The sequence below is a fragment of the Salmo salar genome, chromosome ssa12 (genome assembly GCF_905237065.1).
Source record: "Salmo salar chromosome ssa12, Ssal_v3.1, whole genome shotgun sequence".
Lineage (NCBI taxonomy): Eukaryota > Metazoa > Chordata > Actinopteri > Salmoniformes > Salmonidae > Salmo > Salmo salar.
In genome coordinates this window covers 87605427-87618140 of record NC_059453.1, presented here as the reverse complement: position 1 = coordinate 87618140, position 12714 = coordinate 87605427, and the positions used below count along the sequence as shown (strand labels likewise).

The window sequence follows — 12714 nt, the reverse complement described above, 5'->3', positions numbered from 1 at the left end:
CCGAAGAACCCTAATGGAACCCTTTTTTCTAAGAGTGTGCTAATATCATAGGCCTGCTTGGGCCTACTAGGCCTACTCTTGTGGTCTCCTGGTCATCAGTAGAAATGTAACAGAGGACCAAGGAAAGTATACAGTACAACATAGGCCTACTGTTTATGCAATACTGTTTGAACAGTATAACACTGCCATCTACAGTAGTTTACAATGTATTTAATCTGTGAAGGAAACTGTATTGACCAATCAAATGAACAAACCTGTTTTAATGAGTTTTCAGGGGAAAATGGCCCCAAAGGCACCATGCGTCTTTTATTGTTAGATTATACATTTTGATTTGATTATATAATACAACCACCTTAGTTTGAAGATAACAGAAAATACTAAAATGCAATGCACAATTGGTAACCAAGGCCACAATAAACCACCTTTTAACCAAACAAACTTGCCCATACCATTCAGATTATGATACATAAGACACAGTATCTCATCATCAATGTCAACAAAAACACACGTTTTCAACGGCTGCTGAAAGTCACAAAAACGAACAGAAAACAATTAATTATGATAATGATAATAAAAAACATGGGCCTGTAAAAAAAGATAAAATTGAGAAATCCACTAGTAAAGATTTAGCAGTTGTTTTAAGTCTAGCTCTTGAAGTGTGACATTCAAAGCCTGGTGTACTAAATCCACCATACAAAGTCTGATGTATGAATTCTTATGACAGAAGTCCAGTGAACCGTCCAAGGCAGAGACCCATCCCCTAGCTAGTGGATGACAGTTATTGTGTCTTTAGTATAAAGTTCAGCTCAGCAATACTTGTAACACCACCATTTCAATGGCAAAGGATAAACACATGGCCCATATCCCAGCCCAGCCCTGCCCTCCCACCATTCTTTTCAATATAAATAACAATCAATGGTCAAACACCACAGCACAGAAGATAGCTCTCTTTCAAAACATAAAATCTGTTTTTCATTGGCTGATGGCATTGGCAAATTAAGATTCATTTCTTGAAGGTTTGCTCATAAAATAAGAGATAGCTTTTGTTTTTATTAATTCAATTTAGGAAAGAGAAACTTATTTTACACCATGTAGGGTTAGGGAAAGGGCATACGTAGTCAGTTGTACAACTGAATGCATTCAACCGAAATGTGTCTTCCACATTTAACCCAACCCCTCTGAATCAGAGAGGTGTGGGGGGGCTGCCTTAAGCAACATCATCGGCAAAACAGCAGATTCTTCCACCGTGCCGGCTCAGGAATTCAAACCAGCAAACTTGCGGTTACTGGCTCAACGCCCTTAACCACTAGGCTACCTGCCGCCTTGCCAGATTGAAAGTGATATGCATCAATTGGGATCTCTTGAATGGGGAGATTGGATTAGAATACCATGAGTTCTTAAATTAGTTAAAACTCACTGTAAAATTTGGTCAGTTCCAATTTGGCAAATTCTAATCTAGTGAACATTTCACAGTAAGGTCTACACCTGTTGTATTCGGCGCACGTGACAAATACAGCTTAATTTGATTTGATTCTCAAGCCATGTTTTTAAGAAAACAGTGTTAATGTTAATCACAAATATAAACACGTCCCCAAAAGAATCCTATGTAACACATATTCCTGTAGCCTCCATTGACTCCCAGTACAGAAACGGTTAATTTCAATAACATAACTAACGGCTGAAAATAAACATATTTGTTGCTTCACCCCTTCTTGATCTTTTAAGTGCACCACAGCACATTGATGTGTTGTTGTCTAGAGACCCGTAAAAGCCCAGGGATTGGAAACTGAGTGATCTGATCATGCTATGCCCTTGCTGTACACTTGGACTGCAGTTAAACTTGTAACCATTCATGATAACACATCACGAGAAAAATGAGTAATAGTTTAATCCATAATATAATATTGCTGGATCAGAAGTGCGCTTCAAGGATCTAGATGAGAAAGGATGAACTGCATAGTCATGTTCAGTTTCCTATTCTCCTATTCAATGATGCATTTACATCTGTCCGGTTTCTTTCTGTTTATTTAAAGACAAGAGGTAGTAAATAAGGCATTCCAGAGTGGCTGGCAACTGATCAATACATGTCTTTGGAGAAAGGCACTTGGTTGCCATCCTATCTAATTTATAAACAACCCTTGGTAGGACCCTTCTACATTTGGATTATTTTGTGTTTGCTCTTCTTCCATGGTTGTTGTACCTGTACCTTTCCAATCTATCCACTTCTTCTTATATTGCTTAGAGTGTGTTCCCTTGGAGACAACGCTCTTAACCTTGTTCACTTTCTCATGCCCTCAGTGAATCTCAACCTACTGTACATTTACTGTCATTACCAATTTGACCCACTTGTCTCAGCATATTTAACTATATGGGTTAAAAAGTTGCCTTTAAAACAAAACAATGAATTATAATTTCCTTTCTTGTATTTTGACAGACTTCTTCCTTTTTCCTATTTCACATAAATGTGTGGAAGTTTAAAATGTTTTCATGTCAGTTCATTCTAACGTCGTTTTGAATGTTACTTGGCAGTTGAGCAGTCTGTACTGTACATATTGTCACGCAGTGCTTCGTCAGCTGATTCCCAAACCTCCCTGCAGAATGGTGGGTGGGTCAGTCTTCGACGAGCCTGTAGACGTGGTAGAGCGGTGGGTGGGTCAGTCTTTTACGAGTCTGTAGACGTGGTACTGTGCCCCGTGTTCACTCGTTGAGACCTCGAACACAAACGCTATACACAACAAGGTCTCCTGAGTGTCACGGTCTGTCACCACCTGGAGAAGGAACAGTAGGTCAACAACAGGTCAAATACATATCATCCAACTGTAGTCCTATACAGTAGGTGAAATATCAATCAATTCACAAAGCACAACAAAAGGAGGAACAATGAAGCAAAACAATGAGGTCAAAAACATAATCTATTGTTCTTGGTTGAAATACAGTGACAGTGTATTCCCAAATAGTAAATGAGTTACTATCTTATTATCTTGTAATAAAGCATAATGTTACCTGAAGTATAGTGAAGTTTTCCAGAACACTGTTCATCATGTATTTTTCTGGCAGGTGTTTGAGCTTGTGGATGAAGTTGATCATGTACTCGCACATGGGAGAGCGATGGATCCTGTAGACACACTTCCCTCCCTCCATCCGGGCATACTCCGTCTGAAATTCACAAAAGGAGAGATTTTAAAACTCAGCAAAACAACATCTGACTTGAGGTAAACATTGTGATTGCATGAAATGCAATTATAGTGTCTGACATTACATTTTATTTTACCTTTATCTAACCTGGTAAGTCAGCTGTTTTGTGACTATAAAGCAGACCCAGTGGATAATGGGCTCACCTCTACTTTCTCGACCACCTGTTTGCCGAAGGAGCAGACTTTGGTGGAGACGGTGATGGTCATGTTCTCAGAGCTGCTGTACTGGCTGCTGACTCCATAGAAGGAGCCTGGGCCGTCCTGCATGCCACTGCTGTTAAGATCCGCCTGCAGAGAGGACACACACAGGACAAGTCAGATTAACGAGAGACTAACAGGCCTAACCCCTTTTTATTCTACTCTAAATGAGAGAATACTCAAACTACCAAAAGGGACTGTGTGACAGTGTGACTGTGTGAGAGTGTGACTGACAGTGTGACTGTGTGACTGAAAGTGTGACTGTGTAACTGCGTGAAAGTGTGACTGTGTGAGAGTGTGACTGACTGTGTGACAGTGACAGTGTGACTGACTGTGTTACTGAGTGACTGGCAATGTGAGAGTGTGACTGACTGTGTGACAGTGAAACTGTGTGACTGATTGTGAGAGAGCGTGATTCTGTGAAAGTGTGACTGTGTGACAGTGTGACTGACTGTGTGTCTGACTGTGTGAGACTGTGACAGTGTGATTGTGTGACTGTCTGTGTGACTGACAGTATGACTGTGTGACTGACAGTATGACTGTGTGACTGACAGTATGACTGTGTGACTGACAGTATGACTGACTGTGTGAGAGTGTAACAGTGTGACTGTGGGAGAGTGTGACAGACTATGTGACTGACTGTGATAGCCTGTATAACAGTGTGACTGTGTGACTGACAGTGTGACTGACTGTGTGACTGTGTGACAGTGTGACTGACAGTGTGACTGTGTGGCAGTGTGACTGACTGTGTGACAGTGTGAGAGTTTGACTTTCAGTGTGAGTGTGACTGACAGTGTGACTGACTGTGTGACAGCATAACTGTGTGACAGTTTGACTGTGTGACAGTTTGACTGTGTGAGAGTGGGACAGTGTGACTGACTGCGTGACAGTGTGAGAGTGTGACTGACTGTGTGACAGTTTGACTATGTGACGGTGCGACTGTGTGAGAGTGTAACTGACAGTGTGAGTGTGACTGACAGTGTGAGAGTGTGACTGACTGTGTGACAGTGTGACTGACTGTGTGACTATGTGAGAGTGTGATAGTGTGGCTGACTGTGTGAGTGTGACTTTCAGTGCGACTGGTCGTGTGACTGTGTGACTGACTGTGTGACAGACTGTGTGACAGTGTGACAGTGTGAGAGTGACTGACTGTGTGAGAGTGTGACTGACTGTGTGAGAGTGTGACAGTTTGACTGTGTGACTATGTGAGAGTGACTGAATGTGTGAGAGTGTGACTGCCTGTGTGACTGTGTGACAGTGTGACTGCCTGTGTGACAGTGTGAGAGTGACTGAATGTGTGAGAGTGTGACTGACTGTGTGACTGTGTGTCAGTGTGACTGCCTGTGTGACAGTGTGACTGCCTGTGCGACAGTGTGACAGTCTGACTGTGTGACTGTGGAGAGTGTGATTGACTGTGACAGTGTGAGAGTGTCTGACTGTGTGAGAGTTTGACTGCCTGTATGACAGTGTGACTGTGTGAGAGTTTGACTGACTCTGTGACAGTGTGACAGTTTGACTATGTGACTGTGTGACTGACAGTGTGACTGATTGTGTGACTGTGTGACAGTCTGATTGTGTGACAGTGTAGGTTTAAATGTGTGAAAGATATATTTTTCTGCTTTCAACCATGTATAAAATCCATACACTGCCCAGTAAAAAGGTGAGGATTACACAATAATAAAAGTGATTTGTCACCCACCCAAAATTTGACTAGGAAAAAGGCGTTCTGTGGGCCTTTCTCATAAAGCTCTTTGAGTCCGCCCTTCTTCTCTGGGAACTTGTCGTAGATCTGCCTGATGTCCACTGCCTCCAGCAGAGGGTCACTGTAGGACGGGTTGGTCTGGCCAATGTGGACAAACAGGTGTTTGCTGTACTGCAGGGTGGAGAGAGAGGAAGATGGTCAGACCAGCCGCCATGACAGAAGTCTAGCTTGGCCATACTGAGTTAGCGCTAGAAATTGAGTCTGTCTCGCGTGACTATGTGGACTGTAAAACAAAACAAAGGCCTTTATCAACAACTTTGATTAGCACTGGTTGGTTAATGTGGTTTGGTGGTGTAGTTGGTTTGGTGACTCACGTTGTCAGGGTCCCTCTGCACCTCCATGAAAGCAGAGTACTCAAGCATCCGCAGCTTGGAGGAGGCGATGGTCCGGTCCTGCCACACGGGCACCGCCGTAGCAGCCGGGGGGAGGGGGGGGCCAACGGCTCATAGTCTGACAGAGAGAGAGCGAGAACAGAACACACACAGAGAGAGAGAGAGAGAGAGAGAGAGAGAGAGAGAGAGAGAAAGAGAACAACAGAACACACACAGAGAGAGAGAGAGAAAGAGAGAGAGAGAACAACAGAACACACAGAGAGAGAGAAAGAACAACAGAACACAGAGAGAGAGAGAGAGAGAGAGAAAGAGAACAACAGAACACACACAGAGAGAGAGAGAGAAAAGAACAACAGAACACAGAGAGAGAGAGAGAGAGAGAGAGAGAGAACAACAGAACACAAGAGAGAGAGAGAAAGAACAACAGAACACACAGAGAGAGAGAGAGAGAAAGAGAGAGAACAACAGAACACACAGAGAGAGAGAGAGAGAGAGAGAGAGAGAACAACAGAACACACACAGAGAGAGAGAGAGAGAGAGAGAACAACAGAACACACAGAGAGAGAGAGAACAACAGAACACAGAGAGAGAGAGAGAACAACAGAACACACAGAGAGAGAGAGAGAGAGAGAGAGAACAACAGAACACACAGAGAGAGAGAGAGAGAACAACAGAACACACAGAGAGAGAGAGAGAGAGAACAACAGAACACAGAGAGAGAGAGAGAGAACAACAGAACACAGAGAGAGAGAGAGAACAACAGAACACACAGAGAGAGAGAAAGAACAACAGAACACACAGAGAGAGAGAGAGAAAGAACAACAGAACACACAGAGAGAGAGAGAGAAAGAACAACAGAACACACAGAGAGAGAGAGAGAACAACAGAACACAGAGAGAGAGAGAAAGAGAGAGAACAACAGAACACACAGAGAGAGAGAGAGAGAGAGAGAGAGAACAACAGAACACAGAGAGAGAGAGAGAGAACAACAGAACACACACACAGAGAGAGAGAGAGAGAAAGAACAACAGAACACAGAGAGAGAGAGAGAGAAAGAACAACAGAACACACACAGAGAGAGAGAGAGAGAGAGAGAACAACAGAACACACAGAGAGAGAGAGAACAACAGAACACAGAGAGAGAGAGAGAGAAAGAACAACAGAACACAGAGAGAGAGAGAGAGAAAGAACAACAGAACACAGAGAGAGAGAGAGAAAGAACAACAGAACACAGAGAGAGAGAGAGAGAGAACAACAGAACACAGAGAGAGAGAGAGAGAGAGAGAACAACAGAACACAGAGAGAGAGAGAGAGAGAAAGAACAACAGAACACAGAGAGAGAGAGAGAGAAAGAACAACAGAACACACAAGAGAGAGAGAGAGAGAGAAAGAACAACAGAACACAGAGAGAGAGAGAGAGAAAGAACAACAGAACACACAGAGAGAGAGAGAACAACAGAACACAGAGAGAGAGAGAGAGAAAGAACAACAGAACACAGAGAGAGAGAGAGAAAAGAACAACAGAACACAGAGAGAGAGAGAGAGAGAGAAAGAACAACAGAACACAGAGAGAGAGAAAGAGAGAGAGAAAGAACAACAGAACACACACAGAGAGAGAGAGAAAGAACAACAGAACACAGAGAGAGAGAGAGAGAGAACAACAGAACACAGAGAGAGAGAGAGAGAAAGAACAACAGAACACACACAGAGAGAGAGAGAGAGAGAAAGAACAACAGAACACAGAGAGAGAGAGAGAGAGAAAAGAACAACAGAACACAGAGAGAGAGAGAGAGAGAACAACAGAACACAGAGAGAGAGAGAGAGAGAACAACAGAACACACAGAGAGAGAGAGAGAGAGAGAGAGAGAGAAGCATTCAGGCTGAGGTCTCCAAAGCTGATGTTTCATTTCTGTATTAATGTTAAGCACCATATATAGTGCTGATGTGTATGTTATATCACGTGTATCATTACTGTCATCATTGGACAGTTCCGTCTTTTAGGGATCATGAATGAGGATGTACTGTATGAATGCTAACTGACTTTGACTCCATACTCACTTGATATAGGGGGAGGGGGAGGGCCTGGTAGAGTTGTGTATGGAGACGGTGCAAAAGGTTTGATACTGAAAGAGAATGATTATCACATCACAGTTGAGGAGTCAAACGTTTCAGTTTTCATCCAGCTGTGTTTATTCCACATATTTCCAAAAGTGAAATTCCATGTGAAACCTGGTTATGCTAGTGGCATGTGGCTTTGGGCTTCATTGGCATGTCAGACAGACGTGGATCCACGGTATATGACACGTTTCTCAACATAGGCATGTCTGTGGCTGCACCAGCTAGACGTAAGTCCACCTCTGCTTCACTCTGTCACCACTCTACACCATACATTTAGTGATGCTATTTACATACACTGATTGGTTGGTGGATTGATTATTTGATTGGTGTTTCTCTGTGTGTGATTTCAGAGGGATGCTTATGTGTGATACGTGAACGTTCACAATGGGCCAAATCCTAACTTCAGATACGCTTTTTGTGTAAGTCATGCATAGATGTCAATGGAAGATTTGCTTTAAATTTGGAGTGACAAATATGGATATCAAGTTAGGTGCTGTCATAGACTAATGTAACATTATGCTCCCAGTTTGTCATGAAATCACCCTATCGTGAAACGTCTTTACATCCCAAATGGCCAGAACGGAACGACTTTGCAAACAACTTCACAGCATGTTTGGTCTTCTCTCTCTCAGACGTAAAGCTGGTTGTGCCCTGGTCGTAAAGTTAGTGCAGGAGCAGGACACATACTGAAGCAGAGTTAGTGCTGCCTTGTGCTACAGCTGGACCAGGAGGAAACTTACGCATAGCTGGTGCGGCCAAACCCAGGAGTCCTTCCCTGGTTGAGCTCTAGAATCAGCCTGATGTGCACAAATGCGATCCGTTAAACGTGCCAAAGAGAACCCGCCATTCCAATTCCAGTCACAAGTGTCAATCAAATAAACAACCAATCAAACGAACAGTCCAAACACCTGAACCTGTCACTCAACAGATAGTAAACACAGTCATACTCACTCCTGAGAGGGGCCGGGTTGTCCTGGGATAGGGCCTGGCCAAAACTGGAAGGCAAAGATAACAGAGTCGGTTTCACAGAGTTTCACAAAAGCTCTGTCCACAAGTTATATATTCACAGGCTCATTTGGTCAAGCTTTACATGAAGTAGCTCAGCGACTGTACTGTATTCCCATAGCCTACATCAATTACTAGTACAACAATAATGTAAATACTGTCAATGCAGAGAAAAAGCAACCATTGCAACCCCAAACCCAGTGTAGAAGGGCTCACCCTGGCTTGCGGGGGGTAGGGAGAGTGGGGCAGTGGGGGTAGCTGGCTCTTGATCAGGCTCGGAGACACGATCTGAGCAGACGACAATGCTGCCATGTTCTGGAGGGCCTTGTCTTTAGATGCCTGGTCCTGTGGACGAGGAGGGGGAAGTGAAGGAGATGCACCACTAGGGGACAGTCTCACACCTAGTATACACTGACCTGTTGACATAACTATTAGGCTACTCACAGTGCCCCGAGAGGAACACAGTTGGTTAAATAGTTTTCAAAAAAACAACACAACTATTACTACTAGCTATCACTACTATATTTATACTGTAAATATAACATTCTCTGATCTTCTTATGTACTCCCATTAGGATCTTTAGTAAACAAACAGCCAATCTAATAAATAAATAAAACATCTTGAGTCTTAACTGCAACTACGTTTGGAGTACTACTAGGCTACAATAATGAAAAAGAAGACGTGAAGAGAACATGTATATGATTAATTCAACGAAGCAGATCAAAAAGATTTTAAGCCACATAATCAAAGAGAACATTCCAGGAGTCACATGATTCTAATTAGTAGAGACCTTGAAGGAAAAGCCTCCTGCAGAAAGACAGACTGTCTGAGAAACTGTGGTTGACACAACCACTCTTATTATGGAAAACGACAGTAAAATAGAACAAAAAGTTCCTCTTGTTTCAATACAGAGAAACAGGACTCTTGATGAATATATACTGTAGGACTAATGGCCGCATTGACCAGTACACTGCACTGTATGTGGTCAGATTGCAATTGGTATGAATTTGATTTGTCTGGAACGTTCTGCTGATTGTAATGGTCAGAGATAGAAAAGCAAAGCGTAGATGGTTATGGTTAAGCTTGGCATGTTTGTACCTGGACAATCGAGAGCATTCAACTTTACTGTATGTCTACCAGCAACAAAAAAATACTGAAACATCAGAAACAGCACTTTGTGTGTGCCTCATCACACTTGAACCAGTATCTCAACCCTCATAGCAATATTGCAATCATATTGTCATTGTACAAAGCAGAGTAAGAGGGAAAAGTGAAGTATCTCTAAAGGCCAACACCTTTTGGTGTATTCTTATCACTGTGCAACTATGTGACATTTCATAGAAGGAAACAACATATCCTACATTTGCCTTGTTGGTAGTATTACTTCACGTCTTGAAATAGGAAAGACATGTACCTGTAGAAGCAGCAGAAAGCTGACCTAAAGAATCTCCAAATGCCAAATCTTTAGTGTAAACAAAGTGAAATGAAAGTACCAAAACACAGCGAGTGCACTGTGCGAAACTGGTAGCAGTGATTTACTGAGCCACAACTGACTATAGACTCTGACCAGGTAGAGGAACACAGGCAATGTTTATGTTTCTCTACAGTATCATAATGTGACGATTCTAGCACTAAACAGTGTTAGCGCAGCCCTAGGTTAAGTAGTACCGTATATATTGGTAGTGGATGGGGTCATAGAACTGCGAACAGTATAGAAGATCTCTGAACCTATGCGCTACATAAATGCGTTGCCTCATAATTGGACCAAAATATCACAGTGAAATGAATTACAATATTATCTTGGGGATGCTCAATCAGATTGTGATATTGGTCCTTCAAAGTATTGATCAGAAAAACTTTCTGGTTTTGCATCCAAATTCCACCATGACTCAACATCCTCTCGGATCACAATTTGTATCAATAATAGCCTACGGACATGGAAGCATTTTGCTACACCCGCAATAACATCTGCTAAATGTGTGTGCATGACCAATACATTTTGATTTGATTTGGAACTGACATGGAATGTTTGCTAATGCTGTTGCAGACTTATTTTTGTACGTAGCATACACTAAACAAGTGTTACAAAGAAGTGTGTCCTCAGAGAAGCAGAACCACCCTGCAAAAACATGATAATCAATGATTATCATGATCAGGTACGATGCACAGCAATGTGGTTCCAAGCACACACGTTTCCTATGGCTAAGATCTGCTTTATTATGGGATAGCAGTGAGGTTGGGTTGCCATGCCAGCAGAGGGCATTAGCAGAGTGGACAATGCACTGGCACCCCCAAGCAGGTGGGAAGCAAATCGTATAAGTCAAATCCACTTACCAAATTCATGGCCTAAATCAAAGGAAAGAGAAACCATTAGTATACACATCTAAAGGCATATAATTATAGGGATATTGTGATAGACTATGGGTTTGCTAATAGGCTGTGTCAGTACAAACTAAAAACATCAATAATGTACAAGTTCTAGATGTACTGTAGGCCACTAGGATGTTGACATAAAATGAATATTCTTATCCCTGAAGAAAGGTTAGCTAACATTAACTGAAAGACAACAGGTATAATTCATTACAGAGATAGAGTTAGGTAACTAACTGAAAGACAACAGGTACAATTCATTACAGAGATAGTGTTAGGTAACTAACTGAAAGACAACTGGTATAATTCATTATAGAGATACAGTTAGGTAACACTAACTGAAAGACAACAGGTATAATTCATTATAGAGATAGAGTTAGGTAACTAACTGAAAGACAACTGGTATAATTCATTATAGAGATAGTGTTAGCTAACACTAACTGAAAGACAACAGGTATAATTCATTACAGAGATAGAGTTAGGTAACTAACTGAAAGACAACAGGTATAATTCATTACAGAGATAGTGTTAGCTAACATTAACTGAAAGACAACAGGTATAATTCATTACAGAGATAGAGTTAGGTAACTAACTGAAAGACAACAGGTATAATTCATTACAGAGATAGAGTTAGGTAACTAACTGAAAGACAACAGGTATAATTCATTACTGAGATAGAGTTAGGTAACTAACTGAATGACAACAGGTATAATTCATTACAGAGATAGAGTTAGGTAACTAACTGAAAGACAACAGGTATTATTCATTATAGCGATAGAAGGTATAATACATTATGATGTACTCATAAATGTATTGCAAGACTTTATAATGACTTAGTATCATCTCTTTTTGAGCCTGTTGAAAAACTGTTACATACAAAGGCAGAACATATAATGTTTTATTATTAACTCATTCTAAGGATTTATAACAAGTGATAATGCAATATATCTGTTGGCTCTATGCCAGGGGTGTTAAACATATGACAGGTGGGCCGCATATATCTCACATCAGCAAAATGAACACTAAAGCAAGAGCAGAATGCTAAACTAACTATAACATCCCTTTTGTAGTTATATCTTAATACTCCATAAGGAGACCTGATGTAAGGAAATGGGAGCTGAATTTATCTGGGACAGGAACTACGCAATGGACAATAATGTAGGGAAAGGTACAGTATTTCCCTCTCATTCAAATAAATGTCCAAACATTGAGGTGGTTACAATAATCAGTCTACTAGATACAGTCTACTAGAAAATAAATAGAGAAGTCTAAATAAAGAAGGGCCAATAAACTTCAATGAAGGTAAAGGGTGAACTACCAACTACATTTTTGGGAAATGCTTTATACAGTATGCTAACTGATGGTAATATACACTTGAACACAATTTAACTGCACACGGGCACACTTTAACTGTACGCTGATTCACTTTGTGTTTGTTTTGGGGTTGAGGGATTTAATGAAGATCTAAACTGGATGAGGATTAGTGTAACTGTAACACCTCTGCCTGCCGTCCTCTGATGGAATGAAGACAAGTGGCATATATTCATTATATATATATAAGAGAGAGAGAGATAAGACAATGGCCCTAAGCAATGACCATATATATATATATATATATATATATATATATATATATACAGTGCCTTGCGAAAGTATTCGGCCCCCTTGAACTTTTCGACCTTTTGCCACATTTCAGGCTTCAAACATAAAGATATAAAACTGTAATTTTTTGTGA

General features: G+C 41.4%; 1 protein-coding gene across 1 annotated transcript in view; it reads right to left on the bottom strand.

Annotated features, from left to right (window-relative positions):
- Positions 1–240: 240 nt before the first annotated feature.
- The window catches only part of LOC106566028 (transcriptional enhancer factor TEF-5), a 75467-nt gene continuing 62993 nt past the window's right edge, over positions 241–12714 (bottom strand). Inside the window, 9 exon segments of the mRNA XM_014133836.2 lie at positions 241–2768; positions 3004–3156; positions 3339–3482; positions 5092–5265; positions 5469–5581; positions 5584–5604; positions 7545–7609; positions 8556–8599; positions 8826–8954. Coding sequence (XP_013989311.2) covers positions 2655–2768; positions 3004–3156; positions 3339–3482; positions 5092–5265; positions 5469–5581; positions 5584–5604; positions 7545–7609; positions 8556–8599; positions 8826–8954 — 957 coding nt within the window. The 3' untranslated portion in view covers positions 241–2654.